This window comes from Vidua chalybeata, chromosome 3 (genome assembly GCF_026979565.1).
Source record: "Vidua chalybeata isolate OUT-0048 chromosome 3, bVidCha1 merged haplotype, whole genome shotgun sequence".
NCBI lineage: Eukaryota > Metazoa > Chordata > Aves > Passeriformes > Viduidae > Vidua > Vidua chalybeata.
This window is the reverse complement of record NC_071532.1, coordinates 41,068,820-41,090,501: the sequence shown is the minus strand read 5'-3', so window position 1 is coordinate 41,090,501 and position 21,682 is coordinate 41,068,820. Positions and strand designations below refer to the sequence as shown.

Here is a 21,682-nt window from a genome sequence, read left to right as displayed (position 1 = left end):
CTTATTAAAAGTTTTCTTGGTGTTTAAATACTGAAGTCCCTTTAATGATGTTGTATGTTCCCCCATCTCATTGCTGAAGGTGAAATTGTTGTGGTTCATTCTGGGAAGGCATTGACAGTTGTTTTCCAGTTGAAGCCCTATTCATACGGCTTCTAGGCCCTTATGAAACTGCAAAGAAGGGGTGTTTAAAATTCATATTTGACTTAAAAGAAAAAAAAGGCTGATTTTAGAGATTTGTGGTTACTTTAAAATATTGGGATCATGGGAAGTTGAAGGAATATACAAGAATCACCAAATATTTATGTGCAGTGTTTTGTATACTTGAGATTAAGACCATATCCAATATGTCTTTTTTTTCCTTTCCATTACTTGATACTATCAGAGTTATCAATTTTCTTTATAGCTCTCTTTGAGATTGGGCACCAAAAATGGCACATTCTCATACACAACATTGAAGATTACAGTGCAGCAGCACTCTAAAAAGCAGTCAGAGGCAGGTATTGTATTGCCACTGGCTTCCTCCCACTTTAAATTTAGATAAATCATCCTTTGTTCTCTTCAGTAAAGAGAAGTCAAAACTTTGGGCCTAAGCTGCTTCTGGTGGAATTGTAGTGGATTTGTGTAAGAAAAGGGGATTTATTAGCACCAGGATAAATTAATTGTGATGAACAGGAGGACAGAAAGCACTGCAAACAATGTTTTGTACTGACAAAAACGAAAACCCTAAAGGTTAATTCTGACTTTGTTCACAAATTAGGCACACTTGGTTAGGCTTTTTTTGCTTGCCGTAGCTTGGGCCTTTGACAGCTACTGAATCAGCTGACCTTTCAAGTGCGATTTACTCGAGTGTGTGACGCCTCATGAGCGCTCCTTGAGAGTTATGATTTTTTCTTTTCCCATTTTAGCCTTGTGTTTCTTTGAGCAAACCCCTCTTTCTAATTGAGTGGAGACAGGCTGCGACCTTTTCTGGTTTTGGCTATATTGTGTATTAATGATTCCTGTGGAAAGGGGTTTTCTTACCTCCTTTGGAGTGTTGGCCTCTAAGGTGAATGGGAAGGGACCTGTGGAGTTGCCATAGTGATTTCCAAGTTCATCCTTAATATCTTGTATCTCTTTCCAGAAAGCGGCCCTTTCATGCTGCATCGCTTAGATTAGGATTGAACCTAGGGTATGTTGTAATACTATTCAATATTCTTGAAGGAAAACTACTGCAAAACCCTTATGTATTCGGAATGAATGCACCCTTTGTAAACAAGCAGTCACACGAGGAAAAACTTGGCCCTCTGGCACTGAATAAAGGCTGCTGATCCTACTTTAAGCATGGCAGTATCCTTTTTTGAAGGTATTTCCTTAATTCTGTGTAGTGTTAACTATTTAACACACTGTGTAATTTTCTTTTTTCTTCTCCTTTACCATATAGGTGTGGATTCCATTAAGAGCTCACCTGAAAAATGCTTTCAGGGAGAAATATCAAGCCTGCAAGCTACTGATGCTGAGGAAGCTAGGATCCACTGTGGATATGCTTTGTTTGCTAAACATGAGTTTTCTGTATGGAAATTGAATTAGCTATTGACAGGGAGTTACTTCCCTATTTATTGATGCTGAGAATGTGAAGTGCCTTAATGAGTAATCTGAAGTCTGCAGGCAGAGGGGTGAGATCATGTACTTGCCTCAAGTAGGGTTTCTTTGTTCGATGTGATTCTTTTGGGACTTGCAGAATTTGGATTCTGCCTCCCCTTTGTACGTACTGTAAAATGCTGTTCACTGTGTTTCAGATATTCCTTCATCTCACAGCCAAGCTTCCTTCCAGAACACCTCTTATTATCTCTGTGTGATATATTTCTAATTGGGACCCAGCTGTCTAATAAGTATGATCAATGGCATTTTCTGATTTTTCTCACCACCTCCTCCCTTTCTCTCTTGCTGCCTTACAAATAGGTCTCTTAGTTGTGTCACCTCGGTGTCAGGGCAAATTGTCTTGTTACTCTGCTCTTTTTGCTCTGTCACTCTGTTTATTCATAACACTGACAAGTGTAAAAAAAAAACCCCAACTAAATTAGATTTTACCTTGAATAGTAAATATTTACTATATAAACAGCTGTGTACTCAGAATAAGGGATGGAAAGTAGAAAATATGTTTTCGTAGTACTGCTTAGTTTGCTCCTTTAAAGTTGTATGCACTCCCTATGTTAATGGATTGAATGAAAGAGCAACCAAGTCACAACTACAACTGAACAAAAATTTGTTAAACACACTGTATGTATGCTCAGATTATAAAATCTCCTTGGGAAAGAAGTGTGTGGGAAAATTGACTCCTTGAAATTAAGAGCAGAATGGATGTGGCATATGTGACCTTTCTCTGTTCTCTGCAGTGGCTGAAGAGTTGGTTGTTTGGAGGGGTTTAATGTACTCTTGTTGAAAGTTTTCCTTTGCTGGACTGAGAGGTCAGTGGGGCAGGAAACCATTACAGGGGAAAATCTCTTAGTAGGGAGATTTTGAGGCAACCTGTGGAGTGAAAAGTCAAGAGGTTGGTAGTGAGTATTGTAAAACTAAATAAAATGAAAGGGTTAGTATCTGTGAGAGAGGCAGGAACTGGGTGTTGATACCATTAGATTTTCTGAATAGTTTTGAAAGTCTCCAGATCTGTGTAAGGTGAGGCATGTGGCACTGGTGTAGCTTTTCAAGACCTTGCTTAATAGTGAATAATAATACTAATGGAAAATTAGAATCAGATAATAGTGATGTTTTAAATGTGTCTGTAGGTAATGAAGTTTGTCAACGGCTTCACAACTTGATTGATTAATGGGGTGAGCACCACAGTCACTAGCTCAGCTCATCTATCTGACAGCAACTTGAGTTTAAATCACCATTCTGATGATGGTGAAAACCATCAGACTGGTCTGAAAAATATGCTTTAAGCAATAAGGGAAACAATTTTTAACATCTTTTTGTTTTGTTTTTGGGAAGCCATCAACTCTCCAGAGAGCATGGGAAGGGGAAGAATAGTTTTTTTCATGATAGTAAATTGCTTTCTTGCTCTTTTAGTGGGATACTTGAAGTATTTTGTTTCTGTTACAGTGGTAAGCTTTCCTCCCACTGACATAGCAGCTTAGTCTTGCGTGTTGTCATTACTGCAGATATGCAGGCATTTGGAATGGTGCAGGGGGAGACTACTTGCAAGGCCAAATGCATATAGTCACAGGCTTTTCCTTTATGTTATGGCTATCTAATTCTTGTGGTTGTTTGTTCCCCTTCCCCCACACATCAATGTTCTACTTCAGAGAAACACCACCAGGTTAAAAGGAAGGAACACCCCCAAGCCTGTTCAGGGTGGTAAATTGAGGTAGCTTCAGCTCCATAAAATATCTGACTTTTTGTGGCAAGAGCTAGGCTGATCATATAAACTTAATTTCTCTCTGTTGTTAGAGAGCATGTCTTTGGGGACAGGAGCTTTCCATTCTCTATTAGGATTTTGGACAAGGATGGTTACTGAGGCAGGAATGAGATTGAATTTCATGGTGCTGGTCTAAGTTTCAGGTGCTTCCTGTTGCTAATGGCCCGTGGAGATCATGGTGATGGAAGGAAATGGGCAGCACAGCATTTTGCTGGGGCTTGGCTTTTCCCATTTAATGAGTAATGCATTAACCTGTCAGTATTTGCACTAAAAGCTCAGGCTGAGCTGTGACTGTGTTGCATTCCTGGCTTTGCTCCTGAAGAGCCATAGGCACACCAGTCTCAGGAAGGTGTGACACCCAGCTCCTGAGTTTGGTGATATTTTACATTGCTGTAGTAAGATTTCCTTGCTGTTAACATCCTTTTGGTTGCTGTGTCTACGGTGGGAGCAGTGTGTGCGGGATGCTGATATGTGTGCTTCAGCAGTGATGTGGGGTCTCAGGGGCATGAGGTGCTCTTGGACACCTTGGATGGTCCCAGGCTGTGCTGCCTCTGCAGTGGGACAGTACTGTTTTAGCAGGGCACCATGCTGAAACTTTGTTCCTGTCCTGCCAGAATCCTTGTTTAGGAGAGTGGGACATTTTAATTTGGTTAGAGCAGTGCAAATCTAGAGACCCTCACTGAAATTGTGTAAGAAGGATCTGATTACTCTTGCCTGGGGTGCAGAACCAGAGCAGCTGATCCTCTATGTGGCTTTGATCCCAAAGTAGTTAATAATCAACAGGTATTATCGTGTTTCCCTTTCCCCTGGAGAGCCTCAACATGGTCATGGTGAAAGAGCTGCTGTAGTGTTCCTACACTTGTGGTCTGCTGGGGACTTGTACGGACTTGACTGGGAGAGAAGAGCTGCTCCAGTTAATGGTTTCCTCTGAGCAGTCTGTCAGAACTGGATGTCTCCTTCCTGTGAGAATGAAGATTGGGGGAAAATCCGGTTTTGCCAGGGGGTTTTGAGTTGCTGTAAGCTAAGAAAAGATCAGGGTCAACTTTTTTTTTTTTTTTTTTTTTTTTAATGCAGTGAGCATTAGCAGTAGGGTATTTGTTCTTTTAGCTAATTGAGAATTTTCCTACTATGGTGCCAGCTTTTGCCAATGACAGAATTTTCCATGGGATCATCTATTGCAGGGTCAAGTTAGGATCTATTTCATGTTAGCCAAGGAGATGCTTTCTGCCACATTGAGTGTATCTATCATGTAGCTTTGTTACTGTCTTTTCGTTTGTGAGGTAGGACTGGCAGGTAAAAACCAGCATTGCTGTTTTCGGAAGAATAATCCATAAGATTTCTGATTGCCCTTTGTGAAACTGACTGGCTTGCCCTGTTGTACTTCAAGGCCTTGTGTTTATCTTTTAGAGTGCGCTTAGTAAGTTTTTCCATCTTTGGGTTAAGTAGCCAGTGTATATTCATGTCATTCACTTTCTGAGTTAATTTCATATTATTTTAAAATAATTTATCTTTGTTACGAGTAGTGAGCATGGTGTTTTGCTGTGTTTCCGGTGAGTTTGGTGTGGCATTGAATTTCTTGATGTGAGAATTTCTTCTCCTGGATCTGGATGCACATGCATTTCTTGTGTTACTGCTTCATGTGCTGCCATGCCCTAGTGAAACTTTGTGTGCTTTGCCTAGGCATGAAGTTGGAAGCCTAGGCACTGAGTGTAACCCTTGCAAGTTTAGATTGGCTGTGGTCTTAATGCTGAGAAGCCAGTATGACTCCTCAGTGCAAGCCATGAGAAATACATGGGGTTGCTGTCTTTCCTGCAGGTCTCTTGGGAGTAATTGTGCTAGGTGTTAGTTGGCTAAAAGTGATCTCTAATGGCTTGGAAATCATGATATAAAGTACGAGAAGAGTTTTTAAAAGGAGGATTGTGAGGCAGGGGCCAAGTAGGGAATAATACCAGGAGTAATAAAATCAAACAGACCAGGTGAAGACAATGCAGAGGATATGAGGAATTCTAGGTAGCAGCCTGTGTACATATTTTGAGCACCAACATTGCTAAATAGTGAAAGAAAGAGACCAGCCCCAAAAATCCCTCAAATTTCTACCAAGCTAAGAAAGAGAAGATACAGAAATAGCTGTGTTTGCTACTTAATTCAGTTATAGATAACATATAGATCTCTGGCACAGTTTTGGCTGCCTGATACATCTGTGTGGCAGAGTATTCAGGTGTGACTTTTTACATGCTCATGTCATAATCAGACTTCACGGACTGGATAGGGTAGAGGCAGTATTCCCTGGGCAGAGTGGTCTTCCCCCTTCCTTTGCTGGGAAATTTGTGAAACAGGCAGGTTTGCTGCAGCTGTTCAGACATTATATTAGTTTTTTTTGTGTGTAATACCCTTGGCACCATTTAAGGGGTTTTTGAAAGGCAAGCATCTTCAGAGAGTTGTAGTCTCACAGATGGCTCCATCTTGTCTTCCAGTTGGCAAGCAGCCTAGGACTAAGTATCAAAATAATTTTTAATACAGCAAAGAGAAAGGTTTGCCAATGTTTCTACAGCCAATAAAAAGCGTCAGTAATAAAGATTTTGTGAAATAACTGCAATAGATCAAAGTGACATTTAAGTGATGCTCATGAGCATCATTTAATTGCCAGCTAACTACTAAAGGCCTGCTGCTGTGGAACAATTGGAGTTCCTGTGTTGTTATGCTTTACTGTATCTGTCTTGCTTAAGGCCCTGACCATTAGTGAAGCTTGTAATTCCTCTCTCTGTGTGAGTGATGGATGCTTAAATGCTGTTTGAGAACTTATTTATTTCCAGTATCAAACTTCATTCTGAATTTTATTTATAGAAAGTGAGCTGTTTTCAGCTTCTGGTTTGTGATGGAACTATTGTTTGCCAACTTCTGGTGATTCCTCTGTGGAGTTAAAAATCAGAGAAGTTGCTTTCTGGCAAGGTTGGATGCATCTCCACAGATGAAACTCTTGAACTTTTGTTGTGAGTATAGTTAATTAGTGAAATACTGCAAATCCTGAGACATGTATTTAGAGACACGTATCTTAGAAGTATGTTAGGATAGTTTGGGTTTGGGGGAACCTCAGATGGACCAGATGATCTCTAGTCCAATTCCCTGCTCCAAGCAGGACTGACTCTGGGGTTGTGTCACGTTGCTCAGAGCTTTTATCTTGTTGGGTCTTGAAAAACTCCAAGGATATTACAGCCTCTCTGGGTAGCCTGCTTCACTTCTTGGCTCTTCTTTCACCCTCAGAGTGAAAAAGTTTTAAATTAAAGAAAATAGGAAGCTTTCCTATTTTTAGTCATGCCCATCTTTTTGTCCTGCCCCTCTGCACTGCTGTGTATGGTTTGCGGTCATCTTCACTATTGTTATGTGGCCTCTTCAGAACATTGCTACTAGTAGAGGGTAATTGAAGTAATTTCTAAGATCTTGCAGTAACATACTTGCATTCTTTGATTTACTTTCCTTCCTAAAGCACAAAATAGCACTCTACTTACTGAAATTTACTGTTGCTGCAAATATGTCTTTATACCCAAAGAGGGCATTCTAACCTTAAAGATGATCTTAGTTCTGCCTTCCTGGCTTTCTCTGCTACAGACCTTGCTTATGACTCAGACTTCAAGGTAATTTAAGACATTTCATATGTTTTTGTTCAGTGAAGTGCTATGACACTTTTATTGCTCAGAAATGAAAATCTGTCTTCTCAGTATCTCTCATGGTTTTGTTGTCACCCCTTTATTTTTGTAAGGCTAGTCATGTGAGGTGTTCCTTCTCACAGAGGGCTGGAGAGAGAGGATGCTTTCTAGGTTGAGCAACTATGGCAAGTACATTCAAAAACTGTGAGTTTTCCTTTCTGCCTAGTCAGGAGGAAATTTAAAAGGTTTCCAACATAAAAAGGTAGCACTGTTTCACAGTAGTTAAAGGAGCCTCTCAATTAACTATGTCTATAGACTATCTTAGTGGATTTACTTGACACAGATATTTTTAAAGTCTATTTTCCAGTCTCAGATCTCAGACTTTTTTAGATTTGGAGTGCAAAAATATAGATAGGTGGAAGTTCTTATAGACAAAGAGTCCTCTAAATATGATGTTTGTATTTGCTTCATGTTTCTGATGAAAAATGTAAGTTAAACCTGAAGTTTCCAATAAAAATTCACCAGACAGAATAGCATTATTGCAGGATCTGCCTCAAGGGGACCTGCGACTCTAAGGTTTCATAGCTTAGGTAATATAAAGATAAAATTCTGAGTGCTGCTTTTAAATCCCCAACCTTTTCCATGAAGACAGGAGTTCTAAAGGTACAAAGCTTTAGCTGTATCTGATAGTGAAAATACTTAGTTGTCTTTCAGGAGTCCTGTGTTAGTCCTTTTTTCTGTCTTGGGCATGCTTTGTGGCTGGGATAAAGTTGTGTAGTTTCTCACATGGTCTGCTTCAACCACAAAGCAAATGCATCAGGTTACTGCTGTACCTCAGAACTCATAAGATCAAATGTCTCTGAAATTACATTTCCTTGAAAGGAAACTACAGCAGTTCTGCCTGCTACTTCTTAATAATAATGCTTGTCAAGAGCATTGTGGGAAAACCTGAACGAAGCAGAAGAAATTCCTAATTACACAGGGACCTATCCCATATACCTGAAAGGGATATGCAAATATGAGCTACCTCACACAGGACCCTGCTGATCCTGGATTATGAATTCAGGTTTTCTAAAGCAAATAATATTGCTTTAGAATTGGAAGTAATGAGTTAACAGTCTGTATTTATTCTGGAAAACTATCTGAATGGCACTCAAAGTTTTCCTCTGCCAAGCTTTTTGTTGTTGAAGCAGATCTGTTCAGGTGTGTGTGTTAAATGCCATATGGTATATTCTGCACCTTCTTTATCCACTTAAAATGCTAAGATAGATCTAGAATATGTTGACCTGAAAAACTGTTCACTGGCTTATTCTTTTAATACAGAGAATATTTTTGAGAGGTTTTATTTTTGTGTTGACTTTTTTTTTTTCAACTTGAGGTATTTTGCTGAAGACTGTTTCAGTGCAGTATCCTGCAAAGTCCCTGGCACCCAAGAAACAAACTATGTCATATAGGGGTACAATTTCTTTGAAGATTAATACTGTGCTTTCATTTACTTTGTTAATAAAAGCAGATGGGTAAGGATCAGTGAAAGGTGGCAGATACCATGTGTTTGTACTTACGTAGTAGTACTTATGTGAATCACAAACAGCACGTGACAGAAATATGTTAAACTTCTGCCAGAAGTCTGTGCTTTTGTTGAGCAGCATAGACATGTGTAAGTTAGAGTAGCCTGTATTATTAGCTGATGTATGTTAGCCCAGGGAGAATGATAGAGTAAATTGTGACAGGTAGTTGTGTTGATTTCCTAGACATGAATAGCAGTGATTTACAGTCAGGGGAAAGAAGCTCTCACAAGAGTGTTTTCGTTAAGATGATCTCTAAGGGGATGAATGGAGTCAGTGTGCCTTTAGAGTGAGGTTTGGTTTAGATTGTCATACAAGCTCTGTGTGCTGTGAAAGGTGTAAAAAAACCCTCAGCCAAAAACCTGAGCAACTGGAGGGAAGCGATGAAATCGATGAATGCAGCTGAAGTGGGGCTGGGCTTCTTTTAAATGCACCTGGGAAAGCCCAGAAAATTCTGAGCCCTGCTGATGGGCAATGTGAAGCAGGAAGGCTCTCCACCTAGGAGGGGTTGGGGTAGGCTGAGGAGGTGGAGGGCCTGGAAACTCATATGAGGAGGATTTTTGGGGGTAAGTTGAGACATGCTTGTTTGCTGTTGTGAGAGAAATGCTTTTAAGGAGGCTGGAGGGAGGCTTGTGCATGTTCGGGTTGTGACCAAAAGGAAAGATTGGACAGGACCAGAAAGGCAGTATTGTGGAAATTGGTGTAGGGAAAGAGAGTTTCTCTCTTTGGCTTGGAACACTGTTCTGGAGCTTTGTGGATGGTTATCATTCTAGACTGTGAAGTGTGACCTGTGCAGAGTTTTTGTCAAAGCTCCAGAGCAGCAATTGGAAAGATTCTGGATCAACTCTCACTTGAAGAGAAATGAGCCCTTGATTTGGAAGGAGTAACTGGATGATTGAAATGCAATGAAAGTGGGTGTAAAAGCAGTCAGAGCTTGATGGGAACTGTGGAAAGCATGTGCAGTGTTGGTACTAGCAGAGTTGGGATGGAGACAACGAGTGACTGACAGTCAAAGTAGATTTGTGTTGATGTCCTCCCTCAGTCTAGGGTCTGACTGGCTGCTACTTGACTGTATTCCTTGATCCTTGTCCGCTTCTGGTGGCCATGGCTTTTGAAGGTGTGTGAATGGGCTTTGGTCCCGTTGAGTTTTCGGTCTCCAGTCCTGGTGTGAGGTGCATGGGGTTACTCTCAGCTCCTGCCTGAAGCTGAGCAGGCAGTTATTGGATCTCCATGTTCCTGCCATACCTGGTGATGTGGGTTGGAAACAGCAAGTTTGGCCTCTAATGCCAGGGCTCCTACATGGAAAGGTATGGAGAACTAGCTGTCTAGTGCTGGTGGGTGCCTCCTTTGAGTGCTCTCCAGCTGTGTATTGAGGCCTTCTCAACCTCTGTATTGACAGCTGTTGTCCCTCTGTGCTGCCACATCTGCTAAATTCTATAGTTCTGTGCAATTACCTTCTAGAGAGAAACTCTATTCTTTCCTGGAATGTTAATTTTTAATTTTTTTTAAGAGATATCTGATTTGCTCTAAGCGGAGTGACTTCTGACCCACTGTATTTAGAAGGAGCTGTGATTTCTGCTAGAAGTGTTCTTGCCTGTGGTTAGTATGCTGCTGCTGTTTCATCAGTCTCTGCTATAGTATTTCTTCCATAGCCTGTTCATAGATAATCTCAGAATTTCATCTGAACAACCTACTTTTCTCCTCTGTGCTAGAGGAAAAGGATATAGCTGACGTTTTCACTTTTGTGTTCTGGGGCCCAGTAAAACAAACTTCCAGCTTCTGTTTTGTCTGTCTACAGCCTTGGGTAAGGGTTGTAAAGGTCAAGCCATATTCTCAGTGAAGATCTCAAAATGGATATCATGTGTCTTTCCCACTTGCCAATGAAGGTCTCTGAGGGAGCTGCCCTCTGCTTGCTGGAGCACAGTTTCCCCCCTCACAGGTTGTAACATCTGCAGGCTGATGATGCTGAGCAATCTGCTGGCATTTGGCAAGGACTTGCACTGACTGAAGCTGCTTGTGCAGGCGTTGAGGACAGGAGAGTGGTGCAGCAGGCTGTGCCTCGTGGGGCCACTGGAGGATCTTCATTTCGCCGCTCGGAGCGGCAATTTAGTGTCAGCTGCAAAAGTACAGTTCACACAATTGCTGCTGCAAAGAGCAAAGAATACCCAAGTGCAGAAATTCTGTCTGAGCTTAAAGAGCTGCAGGGCTTCATGTAAAGCCCAGAGATTTTGTTTTCAGGGGAGCCGGGAGAGGGAGCAGCACCACTTCTTTGCCTTTCTCCTAGGTTGGCCTCGTGTCCTGTGCATTGCTGTAACTGCAGTTTGTGTTTGTGCCTGGCTTTTGCAGTGTCTTGTATTTAATCTGCATCCTGAGGTGCTGTGCTTTCTGTGGGAATATAGTGCTCAGCTTTCCTAATATTTGGAGCTCCATTCCATCTCTATTCTTGCCTAGACAGCATGGACATTGCATCTGACAGCCTGACTGGGGCTACAAGGTGAACTTCCTTTAGCAGGCAAAGGAGGAGCATTTGTCCTGGAACTTTGATATTAAATTGTAAAGCTAAAAGCCTTCTGACTCCTCACCCTTGGCAATATAGGCGCTGCCATGTTATTTTATTTTCATTATATGTGATCACTACTGAGCTGTTAAGAGAAAATTACTTTCTATTTCAGTAAACTCAATTCTGGTTTCAGACTGACTGTGCATCAAATGCCTGATTTGGAACTCACTCTCTTGGTGAAATTAAAAATTCAAATCTCCAAGCTGGAGCATTCAAACTGTGCTTGAATTAGAAATTGACTGCTGTCAATGTGCTCTCACACTTTGCTTTTTAAAAAATTCCTTCCTCCCTGCCCCCTGATGAGTTTTATATTAGAGTCTTGCTGTAGATGATCTGTGAGCAGATCTGACTGAGCAGAAGTAGTGGGAATCCACACTGTCACTCTGTAGACAGAGTGATGAAAGAGAAGTGTGGTGTGTTAAATAGACCGTTTTTGAAAAGGACTGCTGTGTACTGATTTCATAGTTTCACGAGTGTTTGGGGAAATGATTTTATGGGATATGACTGCAAACCCATTAAATGTTGTTTGCAAATTAATTTATGACCTAAGAAAACTACACAGTTACTATGCAACATCCTTGCTCCCCTATTTCTGTGTAATATTTAAAGCTGTTGCCAGATCTTGACTGAAAAAATCCAGAGTGTTCTATCCACTTAAGACATTTGCATGGACTGCCTCTACAGATTTTTGTATTGAAACGGAACAAAAGAGTTTTTCCCTGGGAAGAAGGACAACAAAATTTACACCCACACCCCACCTCCTGAAATAAGCATTGGTTGTCTGTTGTGAATATTCTCTGTAGGCTTGCAACTTGTGTGTCCATCTGCCTCTTTGGAAAGTGGGTAAATTATTCTCAATAACTTAACTATAAGTTAAAAAGAAATTTGCCCACAGGTTTGGAAAAAATTGGGCTGGATATTTTTGGGGAAGTGTCTTCTGTTACTTACTATGCTGAAGGCACCCAGTGCTGATACTGGCTTGTTTTTCCAAACCTGCTTGTGTTCATCCTTGGGATATTTTGTTGTTCATCAGATGGGCTGACAGGGTGGATCACTGAGCTGGCGTAGGGCTAGTGATGACTGCGGAGCCTGGGAACTGTTCTGTTAGGCAGCTGGTGGTGTGAGTTTGGCAGTTCTAGCAGGCCAAGGCAGGTATCAGTGTGTTGGGTGAAATACATCCATGAATTGTGTAAGGAGGTTTAGACAATGATTGGATTGAGGCTGATCAACTAGAGATGAATTTGGAAAGTGAGCTCTAGTAGCAAATATGTAATTAAGGAAAGAGTGATTTCTCTTATTCCCCTGACTAAATAGGTGATTGTTACTGACATGGGAAGTGTTTGTTATTTACCAACTTACTTTTTGGTGACTTTTTTTTTTCTTTCTTAGTCTTAAGGCTAGACCAGGTTTAAACTGGTTTTTTTTTTTTTATTTCTTGAGGTATGAAACATTTGATGGGCATATTAATATCAGCTGATATGATTCTAATTCTAGAGAGAGGTACTATAATTTCATCAAATGGCTTAAAATGAGTTGTTGCATTAAGGAGGTAAGTGGCTTGATTGTAACAACTCAATGACATGCATTATGGGAGTGTGTCAATAAAAACACAATTATTTAAATCCTGGTTAAAGAAGAGCATTCTGGCTTTTACAATGCTCAACTCTTTGAAGTGCTTTTTAGTGGAGAATGGAAACTGACATGCCTTTAATGACCTCAGAGGATATGTTATTTGCAACGTTTTGGAAATCTAACAGTTGAGTAACTGAACCCCGTCTGTGGCCTTAGAAATCACAGGAAGCCTTGGTGAGGAAATAATTTGTATCATTATATCCAATACAATGTAACTCAGCAATACTTCCCTCTGTACATACACTTAAAACTCAGTAGGTGAGATGAAAAAGCTAAGTGAGAACTTTTCATTTTAGAAGTTACGAAAATCTTTATTCAAAAGTGACTTTCTTTGAAAGCTTATTTGTGCAAAGAGGTGGCACTTGTTTGTTTCAACATAGGTTGTGTTGAGATCAGTGCCATCTTATTTTGCATATTTAGTGGTGTCTTTGAAATTCAGAAAATGAGTCAAACTATAACTGATTAGGAACTTGCAACATTTTACACATTTCTGTGATGTGGGAACTGAACAGTAATGCTTATTGTCATGTCAGATTAATCTCCAAGAATGATTCATTTTTGTTTCTGATAGGTTAAACGTTTATGTGTGTACATTTATAAATAATAAATATTTGAAATTCACTTATTTGCTTGTGTATAGTTTGATGCAGGTGTTTAGGGCTTCCTTAAGAGAAGCAACACTACAGAAATTGCTTGGAGCAGTGCTTTGGTAGTTGGCTTTGAATATGACCAAATACCTTTTCTTATGCATCACAGTTACCACCCGCAAGTGCTCTGAAGATGAATTTGTTATTCTAACAAAAACAAACTGTGTATAATATAGGTGTATTCAGATAGTTGAGCTACCTTTAAAACTGCATCTATAATTTCTCACTTTCAGGGAGAGCTTAAATGATCTTGCAAGCATTCTGCATCATATGCTTAAAGCAGGAGTGAGGAGGTGATGACATCAGAGTTTCTGTACTGATCTATAAAATTCTATTGGAATAACAAAAATGTAAGGTATTTACACCTTTTCATCCACAGATGCTATTAGAACATTTGGTCAAAAAACCCGAGCTGCCGCTTTTGTGGCTGAGAACAAAGACTGATGATCTAAAATAAATGAGATGACTGCTTTGCTGTCCTTTGGTGTCAGGCTGGGTACAAGAGAATGTGCTCTTTCCATCTGTGGGAAATGCTCTTAGGCTTCACCTCTCCCTCTTTCATCTCACTTAGTTTATTGCAATAAAGCAATGCTGTTCACATCTTAGTAACACCATTTTCTTTTTCCCTCTGCTCTGGATCTGAACTGCTATTTTGCATGAAATGTTGATCATCAGGAAAGATTGCTATGTTGAAAGAGCTGTTAAAAATATTTCTGAGCTTTCATAATTTGAAGTAATTTGCACATATCTGCCCTTAAATATTTGTTACCTCATCTTCTAAGATTGTAAAATATATATTTTAAAAATTTGATTTTTAATTTTACAATTGAAAGGCTCTTCCATTTGTGGCTTTTCTCTCTTTCTAAATGTGTGTCTCACACAATGCACAACACAATGTAGTGTAGGGTTTTAAAATTGCCTTCGGTTGTTTTCATTCTGATAATTTTGTAGTCAATTGCTGACAGTTATTTGATGTTCTTCAAACTGAGACAAGATGAGAAGAATTTAAGGCCTGTCTTTTTTTTTTTTTTTTTTTTTAACAAGCCAGCTGAATTGGTTCAGTGTAATTTCTCTGACATGCAGACAACACAAGCTATGGTTGGAAGGCTATGTGCAGAAAGTTTATAGAACTGTATTTCAGATATGTAATAATAAACAACTGAAATCATTCTAATCTTGAGAGCAGGGACATGACATAGGGGTAAACAGTGCCCAAACAGTACACCCAAGGCAATAGAACCTTCCTGGCTGGGTTTTGTGATGGCTGAGGGCACTGTAAGTGCTCTCTAGCTTGACCTGGCTTCCCCTTATCTTTGGGGAAGGTGTGAGCATCCATGTTCATGTCAGTCCCAGCTCTGTCCACTCTGCCTTGCACTCAGGGGCAGCCACATTGGGGCAAAGGACCTTCAGCTCTCCCCCTGTTTGCATCCTCTGCATGGCTCATAGCTTGGCCTAACTCTAATCCTGAGTAGAACTCGGGCAGTGTAATTCTGTTCTGGTATCTAGGTGGGCGGTTTATTCTGCTGCATGAACTCACCAGGAGATAGACTGGAGTCCATGAAGGAACAGAATGCTAAACCTGTCTAGAGGCTACTTGTGAACCTTGTGAGGAGCACAAAGATGTGTGGGCTGTGTGTGGTCTCATTCAGGACACTGGAATTGTACCCCTTTGGCTCCAATAATTTTTGGAATTGCATCCAGTTCACTTGGTGTGAATATCTAATGCTTTGGCCAATTTAAACCTTAATTACATTAGCTTAGTTTAAATTTGGTGTTTAAAGAGCTGTAATTATCTGTCTACTTTAGAAATTCATAGTGACTTAGAGAGATCAATTTTAAACTGATTTTAATTAAACCAGAGAGCCTTTTGTGTTTTTACAGATGAGGCCTGTGACACGCCTTTTTAAATGGCCATGGAGTATACGCAGCCTTAGAGTGACTCTTATGCATGACTGATTTCTTCTGCTGAAGTCAAATTTAAGCTATTGTTTTGTATATAAACCAAAAGAATTAAATTTTAAAGAACATTCTGTTCAGTTTTTGTTCCCTTGCTCCAAGAGTGATTCCTGTTTGTTAAGACTTCTATTAAATTACTCCCAGTACAGCATTTCATTGTCTTTTTATAGTAGACAGGCTGATGGACTCCATGACTTTTTTTACTTCTGATTTTTGTGATGCTTTTTTTCCTCAGAGAAAAGACAATGTAAGAGACTGCTGGGATATTCTAATTTATGGTGATAGGAAGCAGAATACAGGGGCTTAACTGCAGTCCCATGGTGAGATGTGCTACTATTCTAGTATATAGAAAATGTATAAATTGCTTTTGATGAAAGTTATTTGGTGAGAATGTAATGAATGTTGGGAAAATTCTCTTGGGAAGTTTTGGTTCTAATGCTTAAATTCTTGTATAGGTTGTCGTCATAGTGAGGTGTGTATGAGGCCTATGTTTGGAGCTGCTGAGGAGTTTAGATTATGTGCATAACCATCAATGTAAAAACTGACAAAGGGTTTTGATTAGAGGGCAATATTAAATGTAAAGAAAAAAATCTGAAACTTGTGTTTTTGTAAGGGCTCTGTATGGGTGACATGAATATTTCTAACACCCGGTTGATTCTGTTTCTGTGAGTAGAGGGCAGCTAATAGAGGGCATAATTCAGCTGGGCGTCAGATCCCCTTGAAGAGTGATTCTGGCAAATAGATCCAGTCAATATCTTTTTGTGTTACGAAATGGATGATAGTGCAGAGCTTGTGTTCCCATGGATTCCCATTGTGCAGGACAAACAAATGGAATACCTTTTAACCAGCAGTAAGGTTAAAGTAGTCATCATGTAATCATGATGTAGTCATCATGTAATCTTTTACCAATAATGCAAATATAAAAACTTACAGAAAACACAGACATTAAATTCTGATATCCCACTTTTAATGTTTACTGTGGTGTTTTTATCTTGTTTGGGTGGGGTTTTTTGTTTGTTTTCCTGTCTCTGCAAACAGCAAATTTATCTTTTCATCTGTGTAAGTAAGGTATGTGTAAGGAAATTAAATTACTGAGCAGAGGCTGCTTCTTAATGATATTAATACTTCAGTAGTGCTACGAATGAATAGTTCGCTAGGATTGGTGGTTCTTCATGCAAAGCTTTTCCTTCAACTTTACATTTTGGACAATAGGTAGTATCATAAATCTAAATAACAACTTGTACAGTATCTCATTAGACCAACATCTGCAACCACAGGTTGTTACACTTTTATCTGTTATGGCAGCAGAGCCTGAACCACTTGCTACTCATAGTGTTAAAACATGGTATGAACACAAGAAACTGAACAAAATCTTTTTGATCATGGTTCTCATATTTCAGATGCAGATTCAGTCCTATCTTAGAAGTGCTTGTAAGTCTGAAATCAGTTGGGATCAGAGAAACTTAAACCAGGTTTCTGCTTCAGCATGCTGTTAAGCAAGTTGAGAATGGAAAAGCAGAGTGATATTGTGAATATGGAAGATATGATACATTGTACCCAGGTTTGTGTCCTGATGGAGGAGCTTGTTAGTGAATTCACTTAAAAACAGGTTCAAACTCTTTAGAAGATGAATGAATGCACATAGTGTTCTCTATCTGCAGTATGGTCAGTGTCTGTGTTTTGTTGAAATGGAAAACGATACGCTGCTTGAAATTTCAGAAACAGCTATTTTCAGATGTCACAGTATGTTAAGCCTGGAAAACTGCAGAAACGCTTACTGACTTTTTCTCCCTTCCCAGATGATCACCAGCAATTAATGCCGGCGGGTTCTCTTCGTAAAAAGAAGCTGGCAAAAAGGCCTGGATACATGAGGCCAGAAGCTCAGCGACAGATCCAGTTTCAGTCCCTGGGTGCCTGCGCAGGGTTCAGCCCAGCAGAGCTCCAGCATGGCAGGCAGCACTGTGGAGGCTTTGATGAGGACTGTGCTTTGCACAGACAGTGCCAAAATGACTTGGAATTCCTGCACTGTAGTGCAGCGAGTGGTGCTGTGGTTCCTGCTAATGGGGTGACAACCTTGGCCACTACTGGAAACACTCCAGGATGCTGTGAAAATATTTCTTGTTGCAATAGTCCACAGTCAGATAGCACAGGAATACGGGTCTGCCCTGCTGCCACAATAGGCAAAGGAGATGCTTCTACAGTGTGCTGTACGTGGCAGAAAAGCCACAGCACCAAAGTGAGCAAGCCCCCAAACATGTATGCTTTGGACCAGACAGAAGTGAATAACAACTGTGAATATCAAAACAGAGATGGTGTTTCTCATTCTGCTGGTGCACAGGATAGCTTTAGTTCAAGTTTCAGCTTCATACAGCTCTCCCTGAACTCAGCCTCTGGAGTAAATGATGTGGAAGGCAAATCTATTGAGGAAGTTGAGATCGTTCTGCATCCCAAAACCACAGGCAATCTGCAGAAGCCAGAAGAGATGGCACAAACTCGTGAGCACTTGGGAGATTTGTGTTTTTCCTCCAGTTCTGGTGAAGATTTGCAGCATGAACATGAGAGCCCAGTAAATGATAAATTACAGGACTGTGAGACTGTCTCTCTCTTGGATATAGACACAACATTTTCATATTCTACATATTCCTCGGATGCAGCATCTGCTGGCTCTTCTGTCACCTCAGGCTATGAAAGTAGCTTTACTGTCAGTGACCATAACTGGGATACTTTGATGAAAAAATATGAACCAGTGCTACAGGATTGCTTGCTTGGCAACCACAGTACATTAAAGGTCAGTAATCTCACTTCGTTTTTGATACCTTTTCCTCAAAACATTTCATTTGTAGTGCCAAAATCCAAGTTTATGTCGGAGTTCAGATACTACTGGCTTTTGTGGCTTTGTTCAGAGTTTTACAGTAGACCTCTGCATGATAAAAATGAGATAATAGGTTTTGTTTGGTTCTTTAACAATAGGTGATGTTGTTGCAGTACCCTATTCTATGTTCTACTGAAACTTTAATCCTCTCATTTCTAACATCACACATCAGTTTCTGACTTCAGTAAGTACCATTTCTTTTCACAGGTGGCTGTTTTGTCTGCAGTTTGGGTTATATATAGTATAAAATTAGGAGGTAGTAAGAACTCTTTTCTTGAAGTATCATGATTTAACAACACTCAGCTTTTTAATTGGAAATGTTTAAGTTGAGCCAAAGATTTCTAAGAATTAGGCAACTTTGTGAAAGTAGTGTGTAATCTAATAGGTGCTCTCCCCACATGAAGAAAAATGGGAGTCAAGTCCCTCTCTGTCTCCAGCTGGGAACTGAGCCTTTTTTTCTTTTCCCCTTCCACCCCAGAGGAGTAGTGGGCTGGTGAGTCAGGAGTCTTTTTGCATGTTCCCACATTTATACCTACGATGTATACAGGCAGTGTCATTCACTGTGCTCTTTATTAGGAGAGGGGTGGGGAAACGTTAAGAAGGATCAGCTTTGTTATGTTTTTATGATGGTAGGGTGTGCATTCTGAGCTTACCTGATCAAAGGAGCCAAGTATTGGCTTTATTGTGCACACAGGAAACAGTAATCCAGAGATTAATATGTACACAGTGGATTGCACTAATGTGTTCAAGGTGCACTGAATGGGTAGTGGGGATTTTTTTTTTTTGAGCTGTTTGGGTTATTTTTTGGTGTTTCTTTTGATTTTATTTCAATTGTCTCATTAGTGCCCAAGTTTCTTGATTGCCTTTCAGAAACTCAGATCTTTGTAACTTCTCAGTTCAGACACATACCTGGTGAGATGTGCTGTATTGTCTTTAGGCCTAATGAAACAACCTGCTCTGGGGAGACTTTGCACAAGCCTCCTGTCTTGATAAGGCAGAAGGCTGAGAAACATTTATTCTTTCTTTGCTTGATGACACCTGACCTGGGCTTACACTGCTCTATAATACTTTATTTTCATAGATGATGTGTGTAGAACTCAGACTAGGTTCTCTTATTTACAGACTTCACACACATTTACATGGAGCAGTTTCATTGGTTTCATGCCTGGAATTGCAATGTGCCCATAGTCTGAGATGGTTTGGGAAATTAATTTGCTGCAAATTTGGGAATGTATAACGCATTCAAAATAGGAAATTATTTTTCTTTCTTTTCAGTATTGCTTATTTGATAGGTACAAAAGAAACATTGCTATCTTTAAGTTCTGTATTCACCAATACATTGAATAGAGAATTCGGGATTTATACCCTCAGATGTCTTTGCCCTTGGTTAGCCAGCCTTGTATGTTGAATTTGAAGCACCTTCGTATTGTAATGATAATGAGTAGAGTCTTAAAGTTTTCAGAAAGGAACAAAGGCAAGGTAGTCAAGAAAAGGAGACAATACCAAAATTGTTAAAATTATGCTTTCTCTGTAACTTAAAAAGTGATCTTCATCTGGTACACATCTAGGACATGCCACGCTGAAGCACAAGCAGGTCTTTGATTAGTTGAGCTCCGAATGTCTCCCCAGCCTGCAAATAGAAAGCACTTTACAGTGCAGCAGCAGTCAGTTTGTCGTGGGTGTGCTTGGGCTGTGGTACCCAAGGAGACTTTAAATGACCTGCCGCTGAAGGGCATAATGGAATAAACACTGCCAGCAGCAGCAAAGCTGTACTCTCAGTGTAGGTGATTGTTTTACATCACATATATGAAAAAAGTATCACTTGAATCATTCCTACTGCAGGCTTCTTTAGAACTCTATAAAAATCAGGCGTAAAACACAGGAAATAATTTATGGTGAGGGTTAGGAGCTCCTCCCTTTAGTACCATCCGCATTCCTCACTAGCCTCAGCAAAAGATTGGAGTTTCAGGAAGTGAAAACCAAAATAAAGTAAAGTACAGAATAAATGGGAATGTATGCAGTGTTTTTTGTTTGTTTTTCTTCTGGAGCATCCTGTAGGGTATTAATCAAATATTTTTGGATACTCTCCTGACTTTATAGTTTGTTTCTTACCAGTCCACTTTCACATGCCATATTTAGAGGGAAATCCTGAATTTAAAGGTTTGTGTGTTGATTGTTTAATTTATGTGTTGATAACTGAGTGTTTCTATTGAGTTGTTGACTGGCTGTACCTGTTTTTCTGTATGCAACTTAGAGTTTAAATATGAGGATTAAATATGGAAGAGCTTCAGAGAGAAGGGAAATGTTTTTTAAGATTTCTTAAGATGTCTAAAGCATTTTCAGGCTTTGGACTTTGAGAATATACACTACTTCTTGCTCCAGGCCCACCTTTTTCAGGGCTGATAGTTTGGTACAGGTCATGCATAAATTTAATAAGAACCACATTCCAGTCTTGTAACTGCAGCTGTGTTAGGCTGTGTCATGGCAGTGAGGAAAGGACTAAACCTACCTTCTAACCAATATCTTTTAACAGCAAAAACTTGTAAAGGCCTTACAAAATTTTAGTAAATTTAGAACTTGGGTCCAGACTCTTGATGTTAACAAAGAGAAGCATTAACTTTTGAAATAAAACTTTATTATGGTAAGTTTCTTTTGGAATGTGAGAGAATATTTTGTGTGTGATTTAGATATTCTTGGTGTTCTGCTTTTTTTCCTCATCTAGCATTTGCATTGTAAAAATGCAAATATCAACATTATGTAGATGAACCTAAACTGTGTTTTAAGAAAACTTTTTGGCTGCATGTTAACACTCATTTCTGACCTATAACATCAGTATACCTGTTCCAAAGTACTCATACTGCATCTCTATTTACAGAATAAAATGTGGTTTGCATATGGAAATTTTATATTTGTTCTCTGCAAAACTCAGGTAAAAAATTGTTAAAATGAGCTAGGGAACACAGTGTTGAGTACAGTGTGATCAGAAGTAGATATCATGCTGACAGAATCCTCTAATAGTTGTACTTTCATTTATTGAAAGGGTGAAAAATATCCTACGATCGCACGATCTCCTTTGCTTTTCAAGAAATACCATTTGTTGTTCTCTGTGTGTGTTTGGACTAAAGCCATGCTTGGCTCAATAGCTGCAGTTCAGCTGGCTTCCAAATAGGTCTGTCTACTTGACAAATACTGGGCTTAACTATCAAAATATGGCCATTGTAGTGATGTAGTAATCCATTAAATTTATATTGTGTCGAAGTTAATAGTCTATGTATTTTTAAATGCAGCTTCTTCTTAACTAACTTTTTTTCTTTGCATAGTTAAAATCCCTGATCTTACGGCTTCAGAGGCTTCAGGAAAAAGCAGTAGAGGAAGATGACTATGATATAGGTGAGAATTGCTCCTCCCTACT

The 21,682-nt window shown here is 39.7% G+C and overlaps 1 protein-coding gene across 1 annotated transcript in view; it reads left to right on the top strand.

Annotated features, from left to right (window-relative positions):
* DISC1 (DISC1 scaffold protein) overlaps window positions 1-21,682 on the top strand; it is a 212,706-nt gene that overhangs the window by 13,728 nt on the left and 177,296 nt on the right. Inside the window, 2 exon segments of the mRNA XM_053939524.1 lie at window positions 17,198-18,186; window positions 21,591-21,660. Coding sequence (XP_053795499.1) covers window positions 17,215-18,186; window positions 21,591-21,660 — 1,042 coding nt within the window. The 5' untranslated portion in view covers window positions 17,198-17,214.